The 21,947-nt window shown below is 36.1% G+C and overlaps 4 protein-coding genes and 1 non-coding gene across 8 annotated transcripts; 4 read left to right on the top strand and 1 right to left on the bottom strand.

Annotated features, from left to right (window-relative positions):
• Positions 1-600: 600 nt before the first annotated feature.
• LOC111485419 (protochlorophyllide-dependent translocon component 52, chloroplastic-like) lies at positions 601-5,949 on the top strand. 2 transcript variants are annotated; one of them, XM_023132297.1, is made up of 7 exons: positions 601-1,352; positions 2,474-2,661; positions 3,693-3,785; positions 3,875-4,058; positions 4,288-4,485; positions 4,560-4,747; positions 5,577-5,949. In XM_023132297.1, exons 1-7 carry the CDS (start codon positions 825-827, stop codon positions 5,830-5,832), a joined length of 1,635 nt encoding a protein of 544 aa, XP_022988065.1. In that variant the 5' UTR covers positions 601-824; the 3' UTR covers positions 5,833-5,949. The 2 variants fall into 2 exon arrangements, with proteins under 2 accessions (XP_022988065.1, XP_022988064.1); XM_023132296.1 differs by having other exon boundaries at positions 3,875-4,061; positions 4,285-4,485.
• Positions 5,950-7,474: 1,525 nt separating this feature from the next.
• Positions 7,475-10,100, top strand: LOC111485416. The gene is made up of 2 exons (XM_023132294.1): positions 7,475-9,300; positions 9,824-10,100. Exon 1 carries the CDS (start codon positions 7,594-7,596, stop codon positions 9,262-9,264), a length of 1,671 nt encoding a protein of 556 aa, XP_022988062.1. The 5' UTR covers positions 7,475-7,593; the 3' UTR covers positions 9,265-9,300; positions 9,824-10,100.
• Positions 10,101-10,438: 338 nt separating this feature from the next.
• Positions 10,439-13,674, bottom strand: LOC111485515 (peptidyl-tRNA hydrolase, mitochondrial). Of its 3 annotated transcripts, none has more exons than XM_023132439.1 (9): positions 13,571-13,674; positions 13,071-13,221; positions 12,917-13,001; positions 12,764-12,831; positions 12,458-12,508; positions 12,291-12,364; positions 11,274-11,332; positions 11,123-11,199; positions 10,439-10,860 (listed from the first exon to the last, which is right to left on the bottom strand). In XM_023132439.1, exons 2-9 carry the CDS (start codon positions 13,179-13,181, stop codon positions 10,729-10,731), a joined length of 657 nt encoding a protein of 218 aa, XP_022988207.1. In that variant the 5' UTR covers positions 13,182-13,221; positions 13,571-13,674; the 3' UTR covers positions 10,439-10,728. The 3 variants fall into 3 exon arrangements, with proteins under 3 accessions (XP_022988207.1, XP_022988208.1, XP_022988209.1); XM_023132440.1 differs by having other exon boundaries at positions 13,414-13,579; XM_023132441.1 differs by lacking the exon at positions 13,571-13,674 and having other exon boundaries at positions 12,917-13,006; positions 13,071-13,217.
• A 3,064-nt stretch (positions 13,675-16,738) lies between these two features.
• LOC111485496 (mitochondrial dicarboxylate/tricarboxylate transporter DTC-like) lies at positions 16,739-20,180 on the top strand. Its single transcript, XM_023132411.1, has 6 exons — positions 16,739-17,174; positions 17,407-17,490; positions 18,774-18,835; positions 18,919-19,280; positions 19,380-19,594; positions 19,742-20,180. Exons 1-6 carry the CDS (start codon positions 17,058-17,060, stop codon positions 19,796-19,798), a joined length of 897 nt encoding a protein of 298 aa, XP_022988179.1. The 5' UTR covers positions 16,739-17,057; the 3' UTR covers positions 19,799-20,180.
• Positions 20,181-21,635: 1,455 nt separating this feature from the next.
• TRNAG-GCC lies at positions 21,636-21,706 on the top strand. Its single transcript has one exon. It is a non-coding gene; the product is annotated as a tRNA-Gly (tRNA).
• The last annotated feature ends 241 nt before the right edge of the window (positions 21,707-21,947 follow it).

Genomic DNA, 21,947 nt, shown 5'->3' with positions numbered 1-21,947 from the left:
AGTTTTTGAACTTTTTTTTTTATAAAGGTCAAGACGGTAAATCCAACTTTTAAAATTTCAGAAGCATTATTTTAAATATAAGAATAATAAATATTTTTGAACGTCTTAATGAACATTTGTAAAATTCAAATATTATTAACTGTTGAATAATATTTTTGAAATAAAATAATAAATATTAGTATTTTTTTTATAGATATTTAAAATAATAAATATTAATATTTTTTTAATAGATATTTTTAGTTTATTATTGATACTTTAGAGTTATTTTTATTAATTTAGTCTATTATAAATTTGAAATTAAATTTATCAAATAATTTTTTATAAATTCAATGAAAAAAACATATATATATATATATATATATATATATATATATATATAATATTTTTGAAATACAGATGTATTTTTATTAATTTAGTCTATTATAAATTCGAAATTAAATTTATTAAATAATTTTGTATAAATTCAATGAAGAATATATATATGTATATATAGGTATTTTTATTAATTTAATTTATTATAAATTCGAAATTGAATTTATTAAATATTTTTTTTTATAAATTCAATAAATAATATATATATATAGACTTGCATCTTCACTCCAACTAAAACGGTGTGCAATAAATAATAACGAACATTATCCCGTTCATCAATTGGCCAATGGCTGAAAATCCTTCGAAAAAAATTTCTTCATCGTTTCTTCTCTGCAAAATTCTATCTTCTCCATGATTGATTTCCAGAGTTACACGCCTTGATTTCAATTTTCCGCTTCAAGAAGAAGAATCTGATTTCGCCATTTCCACGTTCTGCGGGAAGCGAATCAACCATGGAGGTTGCGGGAATTTCTTCTGCTCAGCTAATTCATTTCCCAACCACACTCCATAGAACCCTAGCCTGCAATTTCTACTGCGTCGCCTCGCATCGGAATCCGCTGCCGAGAATGAGATCATCATCTTTCAATTTCAAAACCGCGAAGCATCCAAATGTGTTGAGGAAGTGCGAGTTGATTCGCACGGCTTTGGCGTCCGATGTCGTTGGTACAGAACAGCCCGAGATGGAGGAGGAGGAGAAGTTCGATTGGTTTGCGGAGTGGTATCCGGTTATGCAGGTGTGCGATTTGGACAAGAGAGTGCCGATTGCGAAGAAGGTGCTAGGGTTGGATTTGGTGGTGTGGTGGGACAGGAATGAGAATGCATGGAAGGTGTTTGATGATAGTTGTCCGCATAGATTGGCGCCGTTGTCCGAAGGAAGGATCGATCAGTGGGGGAGGCTACAGTGCGTGTACCATGGATGGTGCTTTAATGGCTCCGGTGACTGCAAATTCATCCCTCAAGCGCCCTCTGATGGCCCTCCGGTAACAATTTTATTTTGCTCCATTTTAATCTCTGTTCCTTTGAAACGTTTGGATTGTTGCACGTTTAAAAAGTGACGTTTTGATCCCTTTATTTTCATTTTTAGATCACTTTTTTAAAAAGTAAAATCAAAATAGAAGTTCAAAATTTAAGAGAAGTGATTTGATTGGTATGATCCTAGATTAATCTTAGATTAATCTTATATGCTGTAGATTAATCTTATATGCATTATGAAGTATCAAAATTTTGGAAAGAACTAAAGTTTCAGATTCTATTTGTTGGATGATGAAAGCCCCACATCTCCTAATTTAGGGAATAATCATGGATTTATAAACAAAGAATTCTCTTTACATTGGTGTGAGATCTTTCAGGAAAGCCCAAAGCAAAGCCCAAAGCAAAGCCCAAAGCAAAGCCATGAAAGCTTATACTCAAAGTGGACAATATCATATCATTGTGGAAAGTCGTGTGAACTTCCCTCGTGTGTCAACAAACCATCACCCATTTATTTAATTCTAAATTTAGAGATTTAGAGCTATGCGAACTTCCCTCGTGTGTCAACAAGCCATCACCCATTAATACAACACCAACATTATCATTATTTAATTCTAAATTTAGAGTTATGCCTATAGTACCGCTATGCCTATAGTACCTTCTTCAAATTCGACCATAAATACTAGCAATGTCGTCGCCTACTTGAAATATAATACCGGCATTTACAATTTTTACTTATATAAAAACACAAAGTAGAAAGATTAAACAGTTGTTTTGATCGTTATAGACTTAAACAAATGCTTAAAGTGTGTATATGGGTTATAAAATATTTAATCAATTCACCTGTGTAAAAAAATCATAATAGTTTAAGAACAAATTTGACCCCTAATCAATTATTAATTTAAGTGAATAATAAATTTCAAATGATATTTTTTACGATAGGGACGAAATCATTATAATAGTAAATATAGGGACTAAATTGTTATTAATTATAAAGTGGAAGGACTTGCTTCTTTAAAAATTCTAGACCAAAAGTGGTTTTATGGGGAATAATTATCTTTCATGCATAACAAGATTGCAGGTTGGATTTACAAATATTATGAACATTTACATGAATTGGTATTATATGCAGGTTCACTCATCCAAGAAGGCATGTGTCGCTGTGTATCCAAGCACAGTGCAGAATGGCATAGTGTGGTTCTGGCCAAATTCTGATCCCAAATTCAAAGATGTCATTATGGAGAAGAAACCTCCCTTTATTCCGGAGCTGGACGACCCATCTTATGTTAAGTTAGAGGGAAATAGAGACATGGCCTACGGGTAATCACTTTCAAGCCCTCTTTCTGATTTTGATGCTTTTTGAAATGTCAAATGCAAAGAATCGAAACTATGTGTGTGAGATCCCACATTAGTTGGGAGGAGAACGAAACATTCTTTATAAGAGTGTGAGAACCTCTCCCTAGCAAGCAGACGGAAGCCTGAAAGGAAAAGTCTAAAGAGGACATATCTACTAACGGTGGTCTTGGACTATTACAATGTGCTAACGCGAATTAAAGTTCTGTTCACTCAGGCTGATGTATCCTTTTTTAGGTAATGTTTACTCATTCTAGTGTCAAAATTTGGGAAAGAACCGTCCCCATAGATTGATGGATCGAATTTGTGCTGTCATGGATATTCAGATCATGTTTTGCAGTAGTTAACGAACTTCGTAAGGCTAAACCAAAGTTTGACTGCAAACTAGATTGTACCAAGAAGGGTGTTGTGTGTTTGTTGAGGTGATTAGTCAGTAGATAATGATTGTACCAAGAAGGGTGTTGTGTGTTTGTTGAGGTGATTAGTCACTAGATAATCTTTTGGATGAGAATGGGAAGGAAAATGGTGTTGAGAGTATCTTATTCATTCATCTGAAATTCTTAGTATAGCAATGATTTTGTAAGTATCAAAATGATAATGTGAGATCCCATATCGGTTGAAGAGGGAACAAAGAATTCCTTATAAGGGTGTGAAAATCTCTCCCTAATAGATGCGTTTTAAAATTGTGAGGTTGATGACGATACGTAACGGGCCAAAGCGACACTGGGCAGTGTGCTAGTGAGGAAGCTACCCCAAGAGGGGTGGATTGTGAGATTCCACATCAGTTGGAGAGGGGAACAAAGCATTCCTTTAAGGGTGTGGAAATCTCTCTTTAACACAAACGCGATTTAAAATCGTGAGGTTGGCGGCAATATGTAATTAACCAAAACAGATAATATCTGTTACAATTTGCACTCCCACGATGTCATTTTCTGCCGTATGCTAGTAGTGAAATCCTAATCCGATTACTTCGTCATTGAAAATTGGCGTTTTTTCAGGTATGAGATACTGATTGAAAATCTTATGGACCCTGCCCATGTTCCATACGCGCACTACCGGATAATTCAAGCCCCACCATCATTGAAAAACAGATATCTTTGCCAATTCTATCTTCTCAACTGTTGCATTTAAGGCTTTCACATGGATTGCTTTGACTAACAACAATCATGTGTTCATTCACAGTGAAAGTTGACAGGGAAGGCGGCAGACCACTGGATTTGATTGTTGAAAAGTTGAAAGCAGATGGTTATGTTGGCAAACTTGATAGGCTCCGTCACAAGTTTATTGCACCTTGTGTCTATTATTTCTTCTCTGATCCAGAGTTGGAGAGCAAGAACGATGAATCTGTATCATCAACTTCAAAGGTATATTAGACGACAGCATAACGACATTTCATGTCTTTCGTTTCGTTGCTTTGTGTTGATAATTGTTAAATACCGATAAATCCAAAAGTTTAAGTTGATAGGTTATAGTAAATTAATGATTAAACCAAAAGCTTAAGTCAATGGATTATGATAAATTTAATGATATCAATACTTCGACTCTTTAACTGCATTTTCTGGGTTCTGATTCATGAAAAGTTTGTTATTCCAGAAACTGCCAACTGAAACCTCGCAGCGAAGATCGTTCCTGGTATTCTTCTGCATCCCGGTCAGTCCAGGTAAAAGCAGATTGATATGGTCCTTCCCCAGGAACTTTAGCAAATGGATAAACCATATTGTCCCACGATGGATATTTCATATAGGGCAGAACTTGATTCTAGATTCAGATATGTATTTTCTTCGTGTTGAGGTAAGTCATTTCGTTCATGGATATCGTATTTGCCTGTCGAGTATAGTTCCCGATGATGTTTGTTCTGAATTTAGGAGCACAAATTAGAGGAAATAGGACCTTCTAATTGGCATAAAGCTTGTTATGTGCCGGTTAAATCAGATGCCTTGGTGGTTGGATTTAGAAGGTGGTTGAACAAGTATGCAGGTGGTCAAGTTGATTGGGGAGGCAAATATTCTGGCTCCCTCCCTCCACTGCCTCCTAGAGAACAGGTGTTTGAGAGGTATCCTCTAATTTTTGCAACTCAACTTCCCTACTACTCTTTTGAGAACATAAATTGGATTAGTGAAGGATGCTGGTACAATATATTAGGATTGCACAACAATGCACACACTCGATCTAGATAAACACAAAGAACAACAGAGAGAAAATGCAAGGAAGAATATTGGTTAAAGATTTACACTCGATCTAGATGAACACAAAGAACAAAAGAGAAAACGCAAGAAAAAATATTGGCTAAAGGTTTACACTTGATTTAGATGAACACAAAGAACAAGAGAGAGAAAATGCAAGGAAGAATATTGGCTAAAGATTTACACTTGATCTAGATGAACACAAAGAACAAAATGTAAGGAAAAATACTGGCTAAAGGTTTACACTCGATCTAGATGAACACAAAAAACAAGAAAAAGAAAATGCAAGGAAGAAGGTTTACCCTCGTTTAGATGAACAGAAAGAATAAGAGAGGGAGAATGCAAGGAAGAATATTGGCTAAAGGTATACCCACAATTTAGATGAACGATGAACACAAAGAATAAGAGAGAGAAAATGCAAGGAAGAATATTGACTAAAGGTTTATATGGATGATGTCAAATATAACCACGTACTACAAGTAACTTTTTTCCCTATATATATTTCCAGCTTTTTACTTGGGGTGATATGACCATTTTCCATATATAGTTTTATTATTTATAACAATAGAATAAAAACTATAAATAAGCCCCATAACCCAACACAATAGGGTCATCGCCTCGCAAAGATCTACGTTCATTTTACGTGTGAGCAAAAATTAGCGGGAAATATCGATTTCGTAATTGGTTATTGATTTTCAGGTATTGGAGTCATGTGGTGAACTGCAGAAGCTGCAATGGTGCATATAAAGCTCTGAGAATAGCTGAAGTGGGTCTGCAGGTCATCTCCTTGGCTGCAATTGGAGCTGTGGCATTGACAAAGCAGGGTGTAATTTGTGCAACAGCTAGGGCCGCCATTGTCACCATTGCAATACTCTGCTTTGCTGCTTCAAAGTGGTTGTACCATTTCATTCACAAAACATTCCACTTCCGAGACTACAATCATGCCCTGGTTTGACACTTTCTTTTCTTCCTCTTTTCATGTCTTTCTTGATTCTACAACTCAATTATAATTAATCTTGTACATTTCAAAATGATCATATTTGATTTGAGAAAACCTGAAACTTTGGGGCAATATATATTTTTAGTTATCAATGGCTTCGTTTTCATGACCTCTTTAGCCGATGTTGTCAACTGGGTAGGGACACCTTATCTTTACTTGAAAAATTGTTAAACGTAGTAAGTGACCCTATTGTTGGGGTCGAGAAATAGACTCATACAATATCTATCATGACTGGTGTGACGTAACTTTTGCACTCAATTATTATTTATTTTTTAAAATTATGTTGGATGCATAATATTTTCTTACACATGGTTCATGCATGCATGCATAAATCCATTGGGTAAACATACCCCTAGATCTGATTGTGGGCACTGGCATAGTCATTGATAAGGAATCCACCCAAAAAAAAAAAAAAAAAAACTCTAATACAAAATGACAAAGAATCATTACAAAATGACGAGGGAAGTAAGATCTAGATTACTTTTCTTTAATATCGAATGATAAGGAATCATTATAAGTGAAGTAAAATTCGGATTACTTTGTTCATCGAAAATCTTAACGCAAGAACACTTGTTTGAGATTAGAATCACTCTACCAGCAAGATCGATCATGTCAAGCTTAAATGATTCTGAATATGCAATATAAACTACATAGAATTGCAAAAACCATCTTAGCCCGATTAAAGGAAAGCAAAAATGTTTCAAACTATCCTTTTTTTCAATAATATTAATTTTTTTTATATATTTTAAAAATACCCTCGAACTTTTTATTGTTAGTATATGGATAAATTTGTTAGTCTCATGTTTTAACATATTATAGACTTTCAAAAGTAACGGAGATAATTTATGAGTTATAGATAGATGATTGTTCAAGCTCTAAAAGGATATGGTGTTGCTCATATTTTACAAGAGATGCTTATAAATCCGATCATATTAGAGCTCGGCAAGAAGTACTTGGTACTACAATCATTAGAGGAACTAAGGATTACTCGTTCGAAAATTACGATCTTTGACTTTGGAGCCCTTGTATTAGAAAACTTCCAGATTAATAGGAAGAAAGCGTACTCATTTTTCTCTGATCGATCGGTATAAACATCAACAACTCTAACAATATAGTTTGAGAGGTAACAAAACTCTATACTTTTCATTATAAAACCAATGGACTTAAAAAAGATTGAATTATTTTGTGAAAGAATTTTCGAGCCTATAAAAAACGAGATTTGTACATGTGGCAATTCATATATTGAAAATAAATTATCCATGTCACCCTCAATAACCAAAATAATAATAATCATAATAATAAATTGATAATTTTTGCCACGTAATCACTTCTGGACTGCCACGTCATTACTTGATTTAAATAATATGATAAGACGCAGTAGATGGAAAATTTTATTTGTATAAAATAAAATAAAATAAAATAACATTTCTTCTATTTTTATTTATTTATTTATTTAATGAATAAAATGATACAAATCCAACAACTTTGAAGATCGGAGTTCAGCGAACTCCACAGCGCCAGACGCACTTCCAGATCTCTCCAAAATTTTCCCTCTCGCAGAGCTCCCACCGTCTCGTCTCCGTTTTCCCCTTCTCTTTTTCGTTCTCTCTCTGTTAATCCCTTCATTTCCCTAAGTATCTCCTGATTTCTGGACGGATTGTTGATTCGATTTGAAGATCTGCTTCGAATCCGGACTTGGGGTTTTGAGAAAACCCCATGAAAGATCCAAATCCGAGCACAGAGCCCATTGGGCAGCATCTGATTAAGGTGATAAGTAATCTCTGTTTCTCTGTTTTTGTGTTTTCAGTTCTTATTATCACCGTCATTGCCATCACTTACAAGCCCCCGGATCCATGGCTTGAATCTACTCCTGCTCTTACCAAATTCTTCACTGCCTCGGAGAATGCCACTTTTAAGAACGATGAATCTGTTGTCAAAACTGGGGAGGATTTGGTGTCTGTTCTTCCCCCTACACTGCCGCCTGCTCGTGGGGATCAGATCACTGAAGCGGTGATTGAGAAATCTGAGGAGGTAATTGCTAATTCTACCCCTAAATTGAATTGTGATGAATTCCGGGCTGTAAATTGTTCCGACCCGCGTATTTTGATTGCGGTAGAAAGGTTTAATTTGAAGGCGTTTAAGTCTATTGCGTTCCTTGAGTATCAAACTCCAGTTAATGGATCTAAGGAATTTGAATGTGATGTTTCGTGGAGATTTAGGAACAAGAAAGAGAAGTCATGGAGGAAGTACAGGGATTTCCGGAGGTTTAAATTTGATTTTGGGGAGGATTGTCATTATAAGGTAGTTCATGCTGGTGGTTGGCATTCAGGTATAAATGCTCGACGACCGAGAAGTGCCACTAACTATCGTACTAGGGGTGGTGGAAGTGGGAGAGTTGCTCCACCAGTATGGGATGAGGAGATCAACGACACGATCCCGACTTTGGGATCGGAGACAAATTTTAGGAAGGGGAAGTACTTATACTATTCACGTGGTGGAGACTATTGTAAAGGAATGAACCAATATTTATGGAGTTTCTTGTGTGGTTTGGGAGAGGCAATGTATTTGAACAGGACGTTTGTGATGGATTTGAGTGTGTGTCTGGCGGGTAGTTATAATCCGAGCAACAAAGATGAAGAGGGGAAAGATTTTCGTTTCTACTTCGATTTTGAGCATCTTAAAGAGATTGCATCTATCGTCGAGGAGGGTGAATTTCTGAGAGATTGGAAGAAATGGGATAGAGGCCACAAGAGGAAGATACCCGTTAGGAAGGTTGTGAGCCATAGAGTGACACCAATGCAGCTAAAGAAAGATAAAAATGCTATCATATGGAGGCAATTCGACGCTCCTGAACCCGAGAATTATTGGTACAGAGTATGCGAGGGGCAAGCTGCCAAGTACATTCAGCGGCCATGGCATGCTGTATGGAAATCGAAAAGATTGATGAACATTGTGACAGAAATCAGTGGACGTATGGACTGGGATTTCGATGCAGTTCATGTCGTTCGAGGAGAGAAAGCACAAAACAAAGAGCTTTGGCCTCATTTGGATTCGGATACATCACCTGATGCTATCCTTGAAAAGTTGAAAGGGATGATTCAGCCTTGGAGAAATCTGTATATAGCCACTAATGAACCATTCTATAACTACTTCGACAAACTGCGATCTCACTTTAAAGTCCATTTGCTCGACGATTACAAGGAATTATGGGGAAATACAAGCGAGTGGTACAATGAAACGACACTTTTAAACAACGGTAGACCAGTCGAGTTTGATGGGTACATGAGAGTTGCCGTGGATACCGAAGTGTTCTATCGGGGGAAGACCCGTGTTGAAACGTTCTTTAATTTGACCAAAGACTGCAAGGACGGAATCAATACATGCTGATCGCGGCGAGGACTGCATTACTCATAGGTGAATCATGTCCTCTTTTACATTTTGATTCGATTCCATGATGATACATCATTTGAGATCGTTCTTAGTTCAAATTATATGCTTGCTCCTTATTTCAACGTAATATGGATGCATGATTTTTATTCATTTCTATTGTATCTTTGTAACATACAAACAAGTCATCCATTCCAATCTCCATTTTCATGTTTTTTGATGCTTCCTCATTCTGCTCTACCTTCCAGTCTAGTCTGGTTTTCGAATATAGATCTCAAAAGCTACTGAACTAGGGACTTGAATGATTGATGTAGCCACTGGCTAAGATATCATTAGTTTGGTTTGCTGATAGATCTGTTAACTCTCTCAATTTTATATTCGGTAGATCCTTACCCTTATGATTTTACATTCAACAAGTCGTTGACCATTCAATTTTGATGAAATTCTCAGTTTGATATCTGATAGATCCTTAAACTTATGATTTTACGTTCAACAAGTCGTTGACTATTCAATTTTGTGTCGAATTTCATCAGATTTGCTGTGTGGAATATTTTAGGAGTTGGAAGTTCCATTGAGGGGTGAATGTTGTTTATGATGGCTTGGAAACTTGGGTTTGAATTATGAGAATGAGGGTGGTTGTAATAGAATTAATTGTTGTTATCCTTTTCTTGTTTTTGGTTAGTACTCAAACATCAACACTGTCATAGAATTGACTAGCTACCAAACATATTTGGGACTTCTCACCAGAAATTTATTTTACGTTCCGAGATCGGCAAGAACTCGAAGGTTTGAATCTCTACATGTTTGAACTTAAATGAAAAACAATCCTTGGTCTAGATGTAACGTTTTAGCCTCCGAACTTTAAAAAGTTTCAAGTATTTTAATTTTATATTCTTATGTATTCTTTTTGTTGACAAGGTTTTACACAATAATAACTTACCATGCTTATTAGATCGAAGTTAGATGTGTCGATTTTTCGCACAAAGATGGGTTTTTCGATAGTTGAGGTGGTATCCTAAACTCTTCATTAGAATTTTGTTTTAAAATCGCTAATGAATAGCTTTCACTCGTCTATAAGACTCTTCTAAATGTAACGATTAGTGTAAATTGACCAAAAACGTCTAAATTGATTCTCTTTAAGAGAGCTTACGAACTCAAACGAGAAAAAAAAAAATACAAAAACAATGTCTCCACTTCTATAAATATAAATTAATCATGAGGCAATTTTTCAAGTACCTAAGCTTATAAAGTTTTATCAATTGTAAGCATAAGATAATTACATATAGGGACAGGATATCTCAAAACGTCCTCTAAATTCTCCACATGCTGGCCCCAATATCTTAGAAAACAAAGTCATTGTACCTTCAGGAGGACATCCACTCTGCCTCTGTGCTCCCCTTCCCTTTGAGTACTTGGTAGAATTTGTATGTTTCATTGGCAATGGAAATACGCATAGTAGGCTCATCATGTTGGCATGGTCTGTAGCCTTATATGCTTGTATTTCTGTTCGTGGTTGAAGTGTCTCGCAGTCTCGGATAAACCGAGAGACAATAGGAGCTTCAATGCACCGATCCCCTCTTGTAATGCAGTATCAATCTTTTTAAACAAAAAATAAGGGAAGCGTTATGCCGAGATGGGTAATAATCATAATGTAATCGAGGTTTATAAGATGCAAACTATACTTGCCAAAAATTAAAAGTGGGATTCAAGAGGGTCCAAGATATATTTTTCAAGCAAACGAATGGAGAGTGAGTATAAGGTAAGCAGTAATTCGCAGATGAACTTTCATGGGGTCTCAAAGAAAGATAGAAAGGTTTCAACCACAAGTTTCTAGTAGTATAATCAGCAAAAGACTCACTCGTTCTTGAGCTGTGTTATTGAACTTTTGAAGCAAGAATGCTTTGGGATCCATTTGACCAGGTGGCCTTCCAATGCCTATAAAGAAAACGTTCTAAGAACGGAGGGAAACACGTAAAAGACCACAAAATAGCATAGGCAACAATACTTACCAATTCTTAACCTAGCAAACTCTCGGTTCCCTCGAAAATGATAAATGACACTCTTCAGCCTAAAATAAAAATCCATTTCAAGATGTACCAGAAAAGGTGATAGAATGCACGAGAAGTCGTGAAGGTTTTACTAAAGAAAGAATAAGCACGAACGATTAGTAGTATGTCGTCACAAAAAAGAATTCAAGCTGTAGCTTGACGGCTAAACATGATATTTAGAGGAATCACGTTGATAAACATTCTGAAAGTTGTATTAGAACTTTATGTATGATACTTTTGACCCCTCAAATGCTATTGTTTGATTCTTCAAGCGCATATGGATAATGGAACGATTAGCTGACATGACCAAACATAACAAAGCAATTCCAATAGGATGTAATTATCATCACCTCTCTAGCATGCTGGACGCTAAATCAAATGTTGATATAATAAACCATCTTACAGACTCTTAATGGGACCCTTTTTGTAACAGCCCAAGCTCACCGCTATTAGATATTATCCTCTTTCGACTTTCCCTTTTAAGCTTTCCCTCAATGTTTTAAAACGCGTTTGTTAGGGAGAAGCTTCCACACCCTTGTAAGGAATGCTTCGTTCTCCTCTCCAACCGACGTGGGATCTCACGATCCACCCCCCTTGAGGCCCAGTGTCCTCATTGGCACACCGCTTGGTGTCTGACTCTAATACCATTTGTAACAGTCCAAGCCCATCACTAGTAGATATTGTCCTTTTCGGGCTTTCCCTTCTGGGCTTCCTTTCAAGGTTTTGAAACGCATCTGTTAGGGAGAGGTTTCCACACTCTTATAAGGAATGTTTCGTTGCCCTCTCCAACCACGTGGGATCTCACACTTTTTCTTTTCAAATGAAAACAACTAATCGAATGCAATGAAATGTATGTCAATGTCACAGAGGAGGTGTGGAAATACGAGGCAACCTAGCTTGTGGCTATAGAGTGGAAATAGGCTACAACAAAAGGGGATAAGGAAAGAAAAAAAAAAAAAAAAAAGAGTTCAATGATACCCGTTGTGGGAGTCGTTCCCTCCATTATGTCGAAGCCGAAGCACCCCACATGGCAAGTTCATGTCATCGTGGAACTGCAGAGGTTAAATACTTGAAATAATAACATGCCTTTGATCATTTAAGAACTATGCAATTAAAAAAGGATTCAAATTCACATAAGGATTTACCACGAGCACACGGTTTAGAGGTAGCTTGTAATATGCTGCAAGCGGTCCTGCCTGCAATACGATGACAAAACACAAGATTTATGGCATCAAACCAATGTCAGTAAGGAACTAACTATGACAACCATCACAAGAACTGCTCATAATAGATCTTAAATCAATACCAAGTTTTTTTTCCCTCGAAGTCATCGAGTTGAAAGATGAATTCACTCAAATGAATTCGTGAACTCGAGCAATAAAAAAACGACAACTAAACGGAACCTAAATTATAACAAGACAGAAGCCAAAAGGAGTTTCTCGATCACATACAGATTCACCACTCAGGTTCATGTAAGTCTGAGGCTTTGCCAGAAAAACAGGGATGTCCCCAACAAAACCTGACATATCAATAAACAAACATCCTTCAACTTCATGCAATCAAAAGCAAAACAACTAGTCCTGTAAACAAAAAAGTGAACATGCCTTCACCAAACACAGCTTTGCAGTGAATCCTGTTCATTGGAATTCCAACAGACTCAGCAAACACATCAATCATCTCAAACCCCACCTGTACTGAACCAAAATAAGAATGAACGAACTAATATCTCTGATTTCAAAATCAAAATGCAGTAATTACATTGTGCCTGGTTCCTCTGAACTTCTCTCCAGGATTGCCCAATCCCACAAAAAGCCAAGGCCGTGATGATATTGCCGTGCAAAAGCCACGCTTCGATAACTTATTGAACATTTTCCACTAAAAAAAAAATCCTCATACACTTCCCTATTGACTGAAATCCAAAAATTTCGATCAGCTCCTAACCAATTAAGAACAAAATAAACAACCCCAAAATGTAAAAGTAATAAACAAAAGTTTATTGGCAATTCAATTCCGCACTCGAGTCATGTCCCTGAGTTGATACTGACGCAGATTACAAATACAATGTCAGGATTAACAGCAAAAAAGAAGAAAAAGGACGAACAGTGCGATGCGGCAGCCACTAGCGGTTGTTTTATTTCGCCCCCGCCGCCGATCGTTATCGCCGATCGCAGCTGTTCCGAAGGTGGTACCAGACCTTGAATTCAACTGGAAAATTGAAAAATCAAAGACGAAGTGAAGAGAATGAAAGAGAGATATACCTAGGTGGACGAATGTCTTTCAAGAAGAAGCCGTGAAAATGGTGAAATCAGGGAGAGAAACCTAGTAAGTGGAAATTTGATTTAATTGACAGTTTGGTCCCTGTAATTTTTTAATTGACAGTTTGGTCCCTGTAATTTTTTAATTTTTGCTTTATTGGTCCTTTTTTTCCCTGAATTTTCATTTTTATCCCTTGTTTTTTAAAATTTTGCATCTAAGGACAAAAATTGTTCCACATGCTACCGAAATCAAATTAGACCAAAATTACGGGGTCAAAATGAATCAACGTCGAGAGTAAATAGACCAAAATACTTTTAGATGAGGTAAAATTTCATGGGTCGAGTTCCATTTCATTATTTCAATTTAGTCCCTGGACAAAATTGCAAATTGGTCCCTGTAATTTTAGAATGATTTAAAATTGTTAATCCCTCCCCTTCGAAAAAATAATCTGTCAAGCCGCATGGGTTAGATACGAGCATTTGTGATACGGAATCAATCAAGGGAAAGTATGGAATGAATTACTTTGATCAAGATCAAAAACTCGTGATTCGAATTATTCCACAAGAGGTTTGATCAATAGTAGTTGAATGACTCTAGCATGCAAGTTGTAAGCACAAACATTTGCAAAAAAAAATCTTAGCGATGTGAGTAACTTCCAAATTAAATTGGCTAGTAAATGAGAAATACTCATAACCTCCCTATTAAAAAGACTAGTTAACGTGGAATATGGTAACTTAGGTTAAAATATAATTTAACTCCTATATTAAAAACTCACTTATCAGAAACAAATATTTTAATTATAATTAAATAATGCAATGAATGAAATGTGCTTATTAAATTTAGCGGAGTTCATTAAATGCAACTTAAGGTACATTTAATGCATTTCTTTCTTGAAGCTCAACTTTACATAACATATAAGGACGTTTTCAATGTCTTCTAGAATTTTCTTTGATGAGCTCACTATATCTTGAATATAAGTGTACAAAGTTTGTTGTAGCTTTTTGGCTCTCGTCCTTGTAATTGAAACTTGAGGTATGAAAATTCTTTGGGCGTGGTTCATACTAATTTAATACGTAGAAATTTACTCGTGACTTTTAAAAGATCTATTTTAACCCTTAATGTTTAAGGTTTGTTTCAAAACTACTCTTAATGAATTTTTTTTGTTTCAACTTGTAGATGAAAATTTTGTATACGCTTGTGTGAACAAATTTAAGCCAGTACATTGAAAGGGCATACGATGCATCAGTGAATCATCTCTGATAGAAGTGGTCAAAAAACTCGGTGACCAAAGAAACCCGATCAACTCAACCCAATCTAACTCATACGAGTTGACTCGGGTTATAAATTTTTGATGGGTTAGGTTAGGTCCAAATAAATGAATAACTTTATACATGAAGTTCGATCGGATTGAACCAAATTATAATATATATGGAGACAGCACACATTGTGAGAGAAAATGGTATAGATTTGTGTAACCTAAATTGAAATTAATTATAAGAATCAAATTAAAATAAAACATTTCAATTTTTCAGTAAAGGAATGATATATAAATGAATCGAGATTATATTCAATGAGTTAGTCGGCGGTTATTTATTAGTTGATTTTTATCTTTTCCGTTGATTTGTAAATTATACCGCGGTTTCACAGTTCATCAAATACAAAACTTTGGATTGTATATTAAATTTAGTTATTTTCAAGTTACTAATAGAGATGTTCATTTAACTCAAGGAATCGAGACCCAGAACGACCTGTTCTAAACAAAGAATTGTTGTTGACGTTAAAAATGGGATAATGGTGGAGAGAGTATCGGGACACACCTTGAATGGGGAATCTCCATCCACATTAGAAATGAAGAAGTGGGGGGAGAGTTTCGAGACCTGCCTCGAACAGAGAATCTTTGTTTTTATACCCTAAGAAATTCTCGCATCACGAGAATAAATGAAAATGTTTGTAAAAAAAAAGAATAGAAATAGGTGGTCGAGATGGCCCATAAATTATTAAAATTTGTGTTGAGAATATAATATTTGGAGAAATTTATAGTATATTTTATTTTATTTTTAATATTTAATTAATTTATATTTTCCTTATTTTAAAGTTTATGAATATGAAAACCTATTTTCCTAATTCTATTTCTATTAATTAAATTTAATGAATTGAATAAATAACAAAAATACCTACGCCAATTGCCCACGTTTTTCATGAGGCATAAAAAAAAACAACATGCCTTACCTCCCACAACTAAATTATTTCTCTATTTTTTAAATAATTCATTAAAAAAATATAGATTAACAATTAAGGGACATTTTTATTAAATTTTTAAATATAACAAAAATCTTAATTAATAAATAAATAAATAAATATACATATATTTAAATTAATAAAAATGTTGGGCTAATTTGCACGGTTGAAAATTCTTTGTTTAGACGAAGAATGAGAAAAGGAGTGAAAAAAGATTTTTTCTCAATTACATAAATGAGACCGGAGACACCAAAATCACTTTTCTTTCTCGGTTTCGCCTCTTTTACCAAAGCCGACCCTTCCTATACGCTTTGAGGGACTGAGCCTTTAGATCCCACTTAATTGGTCTTCTTTCTGCTCTGTCACTGATAAATGTTTAACGTATAGTACTCTTCTGCTGAGAAATACCCTCCTTTTGTCTTCGCCTTGTGGTCCCAAATCGAGACATATGGTTTTAGTACAGAAAAGAAATGTTACCAAGGGGCTCAACTGTCTTATTAGTAGATCTCCCTCCATCTTATTGTATCTCTAACAAACAAACTTCGAGCTACTGAACCAATAATCTCCATGAATTTTCCACGGGAAAATGAAATAGGTGGCAGGAATGGAAACGGAGAACGCTTTCCACCCCACCCCATCCCGTGAGATAATTTCTAGCATTAAAATAATTTGATTTTTTTCTCGAACTAAACGAGAAAAAAATGGATTATATGTAATAAAACTTTGACCATTTAAATTTTTAAAAAAATTTAAAGTATTTTAATTTTTTTTTTAATAAATTTCAAGAATGTTTTTTACTTTTTTTAATAGATAAAATGTATTATAGAATAAATTTAAAAATTAAAATAAAAACACGAAAATCATATTTCTAATTAAAAAAAAAAAAAGAGTTTAAAATCCGATTTTCTAACGTGCCCTAATTGCGATGAGACAAAAGGAATTAGGGTTATTTTTAGGTGCCACATCTGTAAGAGGGGCCAATTTTTGGGGAAAGGGCAGCAAAATTTGGAGCATTGCAAATGGGAACTACCCATTTTCATTGATCGACGAGGAATACGAGGTCCGCCATTCAAAATCAACATCAAAAGCTCCAATTAAATTAATAGCTGGCCACTGAAGGGGGTGTGGGAGAGAGAGGTGTAGGAAGAAAGAACTATAAAATCACCGCATTTTTGTAAACCCAGAAAGCCCTTTCGATTTCTTCTTCGCTCCCCCATTTGATCTTTCACTCTTAACTTTTCAGTTCAGCAAATGGGTGACGATAAAAAGCCTAAATCCGGCGTTTGGCCCACTGTCAAGCCCTTTGTCAATGGAGGGGCTTCTGGTATGCTCGCCACTTGCGTCATTCAACCCATCGATATGATCAAGGTACAACAAATCTTCAGATTTATCGGTTGTGTTTTTGTGATTCAACAGGATTTTGTTACTTGTTCGTTCTAATTCATGTTGTTTGCTGAGATCTTGATCTTACAATTAGTTCGTTAATGGAATTTTGATCTAAGGGTTTTGGGGGTCTTTTTTTCTCTGTTTTCTGGTTGTTTTTGTAATAGATTTACAGAACTTTTGTTGTTTATAATAATGTGTTCTTGATTTGGTTCAGGTGAGAATTCAGTTGGGTCAGGGCTCAGCGAGCGAGATAACCAAGAACATGCTTAAGGCGGAGGGAGTTGGTGCTTTTTACAAGGTGGGTTTTAAAGATTTAGTTGAAGTCTGTGATTATTTGAATTGCACTGTTGATCTTGGTGCGTGGTACATTGTAAAATACTGGCTTGGTGTTAACTTTCTTGCTGTGTTGGTTATTAGATCTTGTTCTTTTGAGATCCTTGGAGAAGCCTGGAATATGGATATGCTGGTTTGGAAATTGGCTTATATACTTGATCTGTGCCTGTATTAGTTGACTAGTTTGTTTCTTTCCATCATCCTACATTTCAATCTCATTTTCTCTTTAGAAATGTTTGATGTTGGCCATGATGCTTGGGGGTTGGGCAATTTCTAGATCAGTTGATTTCTTGCGTCGCTTGTATGTACGTTTTGTGTGTGATTGGCTTATGTGAGATCTCACAACAGTTGAGGAGGAGAATGAAGCATTTTTTATAAGGGTATGGAAACCTCTCACTAGCAGACGTGGTTTAGAACCCTTGAGGGGAAGCTCGAAAGGGAAGGCCCAAGGAGGACAATATCTGCTAGTGGTGAGCTTGAGCCGTTACAAATGGTATCAAGACACCAAGCGATGTGCCAACGTCAGCAAGGATGTTAAGTCCTGAAGGGGGTGGACACGACGTGGTGTGCCAGTAAGAACGTTGGTCCCCGAAGAGTGTGGATTGGGGGGTCTCATATCGATTGGGGATGGGACCGAGTGTCAATGGGGCCCATCCCACATCAATTGGGGAAGGTCCAAGGAGGACAATATCTACTAGTGGTGGGCTTGGGCCATTATAAATGGTATCAAGACATTGAACGATGTGCCAGCAAGGATGCTGAGCCCCGAAGGGGGTGGAAACGACGTGGTGTGCCAGTAAGAACGTTGGGCAGGTGAATTGGGGGTCCCACATCAATTGAAGAAGGGAACAAGTGTCATCAAGGACCTTGGGCCCCGAAGGGGAGTGGATTGTGAGATCCCACATCAATTAGGGAGGAGAATGAATATTTTTTATGAAGGTGTGAAAGCATCTCTAGCACACATGTTTTAAAAACCTTGAGTCTAAGACTAAAAAGGGAAAGCCCAAAGATGACAATATCATATCTAGGCTTGAGAGGTTACAATTTCATTCTACAAGCGAACTATGAGAAAATATGAGGTCCGATCATTTCAGCTTGTTATCGTGCTAATACTTCGGGCAAAGTTCTTCTTGTTCTTGTTCTATTTGTTCGTGTTTTACTTTTATGTGTTATTTGCATGTTCATTTATGTTAATTCACAAAAAAACAACATAAAAATTCTCAAATGAAAGTGCCTAATATCAAACAGGGTCTCTCTGCTGGGCTCCTTAGACAAGCTACCTATACCACTGCACGACTTGGATCATTCAAGTGAGTGTTCTTCTGAATTTCATTCTCAAAGAACTCTCTTAGTAGTGAGTTATAATGAACGTTCTTTCTGTTCCCTTCCATAGGATTTTGACAACCAAAGCAATTGAAGCTAACGACGGCAAGCCCCTTCCTCTTTATCAAAAAGCTTTATGTGGGCTAACAGCTGGTGCCATTGGAGCATCATTTGGCAGTCCAGCAGATCTAGCGCTTATCCGAATGCAGGCAGATGCCACTCTCCCTGTTGCACAACGTCGACACTACAAAAACGCTTTCCATGCACTATATCGTATCGTTGGAGATGAGGGCGTTTTGGCTCTCTGGAAAGGTGCAGGGCCAACCGTAGTGAGAGCAATGGCATTGAACATGGGCATGCTCGCTTCCTATGATCAAACTGTAGAGTTTTTCAAGGATAACCTCGGTTTTAGCGAAGCTACAACAGTTCTTGGTGAGATTTTTTGCACATTTCATGATCGAAATGCTTGGCAGTTCATCATTTGATTATGTTCTTCTTGAATTAATCATGCTTTCTTGTTCTTCCTCTTAGGTGCAAGTGCAGTTTCTGGGTTCTTTGCTTCAGCTTGCAGTTTGCCATTTGATTACGTGAAGACTCAGATTCAGAAAATGCAGCCTAATGCTGAGGGGAAGCTTCCATACTCTGGCTCTTTGGATTGTGCCATGAAGACCTTGAAATCTGGTGGCCCATTCAAATTCTACACTGGCTTCCCTGTGTACTGTATTCGGATTGCTCCACATGTCATGGTACATACGATCTCTCCCGTTTTCTGTTTTTGTCGTTGCCCCGAGCTGGCCTAGAGAACTTCAGCGCAAAACCGAGAGTGTATCTCGCATTATTGATGAGTATTTGTTCATGATTCACTTCTAAAGTTTGGATATGTGGCTATGCAGATGACATGGATTTTCCTCAACCAAGTTCAAAAGTTCGAGAAGTCTATTGGACTATGAGGTTCGGAATGATGGGGCGTTTCCTCTCGACCTGCCACAATCGGCCACAGTCGTAAGGAACATTTTTTTGCCCTGTTTTGAGGCTATGTCACGGTTCTTCATTGCACCCGAAAAAGTTCGACTTATTGTCTTTTTTTTGTGTCGTAGTAGAGTTGAGAGACTAAATTTTGAGCGTTGAGTTCGAGTTCAGAGTTGCATTGGATTATAGGGTTTTTTTATTTATTTTTTCAAAGAGCATAAAATCCCATTGAAAATTTTGGATGGGGATATTGATTTGTCAAAATAAAGTTTTGGGGTACTCTTCTTGTTGACAAAAGGGATATGCTGATATCAGTTTTGTTCAACTTTGTTATCTTTCGATATAGACTATTTGTTTATAGAACTTTCTATCTTTTTGGTCTGTGGCAATCAAACACGAAAATATGTACAAAGGTAACAAATATCTTATCTATTCATCTATGAACGATAATCAATATCTCATCTGTTGAATCAACTGTGCTCGAATCAAACACTTACAGTACAAAAGGTTATCAATATCTTATCTACTAAACCGTCTTTTTTTTAGGAGTATGTCTATCTCCATCTTATATTGGGATAATGGCTTCGAGCTCGAATTTTTAAAAAAGATTCATTCTAAAACATGGAATTCAGTTACCATTAGGGAGAATCCAGTCATTTGAGCTCAGTATACATAGGTAGAAAATTAGGTCGGTCTGATCCCGCTTGTGACTTCTCTTGAGGGAAGGTACGCCAAAGACAAGGGTCTATGAACGTGTTTACAGACTTTTTGTTTCAAGGGTAGACTCATGCCCTCTCCGATGCCTAAACCAAACCAGGCGCAAGTCACGCTATGGAGCTCAAACAACTTGGAATAGCCTAGTCAAAATTTTGTCCTTTCTATAAGTTAATTTTTTGTAGTCGAAGTGACTTGTGGATTGACGACACGCCTTTTACTACGACAATTCAATTTTGGGGGAATGTGCTGATTCTGTGATGAGCCAATTGTGTTTTAAAAATAATATATCGTAGAGATTCAAACTCTCGCAGGGAAACCCCATATACTTAGTAGGCACACACCTTAACCACTCGACCAAAATAACTTTTGTTCAAATAACCATAAACTTTATGGGATAACCAAATACAAACTTTAGCCAACTCACAATATTATTTCATAAACACTATATGCATAGAAAATATAAAGGTCCCATCACTCAAACTTGTATCATTAGGTTTATAAGGAGTTATAACTCGAAAGGTAAGGAATAATTTAAGTTATATCGGCTAAAACACGTATTATGAATCAAAATATAGAATTTTAAGTTGTACGTGATTCTCAACCAACAAAAATTATTTCTCCAGTTTTGTGGTATATTGAAGAGTAACTATGCTATAATTCTATAACAAAACTCCGTTGTCGTCCAGTGGTTAGAATATCTGACTTTCACCCAAGAGACTCGGGTTTGGTTCCCGGCAACGGAATTGTATGATGAATGATACTTATGCTAGGGTGATGGTTTTTATGTTGTGACTCGAGTCCCTATAATATATGTTGATGATGATAAAAGATACTAAAAGGTAGCTAATCAAGATGCCTTAGAACCTCGAGATGACGAATTTATGAGAAAGTGAGCTCCAAAGAGTCAAACCCTTAGAACCGATAGACTCGATGTGGCAAAGAGAAGAACATTGATATGTTTTGAATTTGAACGATTTGATGTGTTGTTTTGAATTAATTTTTAAATTAAATGCATACACATTGCGAAAATTCCTATTAAAGTTAGAGACAGTGAGCAATATTTTTGTACAATTTAATAAAAATAAAATCCTGTTTCAGGAAGCACCAGTGGTCTAGTGGTAGAATAGTACCCTGCCACGGTACAGACCCGGGTTCGATTCCCGGCTGGTGCAAGTTCTTGTTTTTCAAACATTAAGAGCTTTTTTTATAGTGCACTTATATTATTGTTAAACCGTTAACTAATTGAATAAATTAAAGTTAAATAAGACTTTATTTTGATAATTATTTAATTTTTAGTTTTTAAACTTTAAAAACCATGTTTATTTTATTACATCTTTTACATTAATTTCTATCTTTTTCTAATAAAACATTCACATTCATAGCTAAATTATTAAAAAAAAAAAAAAAAAAAAA

Source organism: Cucurbita maxima, unplaced genomic scaffold (genome assembly GCF_002738345.1).
Source record: "Cucurbita maxima cultivar Rimu unplaced genomic scaffold, Cmax_1.0 Cma_Scf00010, whole genome shotgun sequence".
NCBI classification, from domain to species: domain Eukaryota; kingdom Viridiplantae; phylum Streptophyta; class Magnoliopsida; order Cucurbitales; family Cucurbitaceae; genus Cucurbita; species Cucurbita maxima.
Note: the sequence above shows the minus strand (reverse complement) of the source record. Positions and strands in the feature narration are given on the sequence as shown.

Coding starts and splice junctions, on each gene's coding strand:
- LOC111485419 (XM_023132296.1), top strand. CDS start 825: ATGGAGGTTGCGGGAATTTCTTCTGCTCAGCTAATTCATTTCCCAACC. Junction 3,786..3,874: donor CCACCATCATTGAAAAACAG/ATATCTTTGCCA, acceptor GTGTTCATTCAC/AGTGAAAGTTGACAGGGAAG. Junction 4,062..4,284: donor TATCATCAACTTCAAAGGTA/TATTAGACGACA, acceptor AGTTTGTTATTC/CAGAAACTGCCAACTGAAAC.
- LOC111485416 (XM_023132294.1), top strand. CDS start 7,594: ATGAAAGATCCAAATCCGAGCACAGAGCCCATTGGGCAGCATCTGATT.
- LOC111485515 (XM_023132439.1), bottom strand. CDS start 13,181: ATGTTCAATAAGTTATCGAAGCGTGGCTTTTGCACGGCAATATCATCA. Junction 12,832..12,916: donor CAAAGCTGTGTTTGGTGAAG/GCATGTTCACTT, acceptor TTGATATGTCAG/GTTTTGTTGGGGACATCCCT. Junction 12,509..12,763: donor TGAACCTGAGTGGTGAATCT/GTATGTGATCGA, acceptor ATCGTATTGCAG/GCAGGACCGCTTGCAGCATA.
- LOC111485496 (XM_023132411.1), top strand. CDS start 17,058: ATGGGTGACGATAAAAAGCCTAAATCCGGCGTTTGGCCCACTGTCAAG. Junction 17,491..18,773: donor GAGTTGGTGCTTTTTACAAG/GTGGGTTTTAAA, acceptor AATATCAAACAG/GGTCTCTCTGCTGGGCTCCT. Junction 19,281..19,379: donor CGAAGCTACAACAGTTCTTG/GTGAGATTTTTT, acceptor TCTTCCTCTTAG/GTGCAAGTGCAGTTTCTGGG.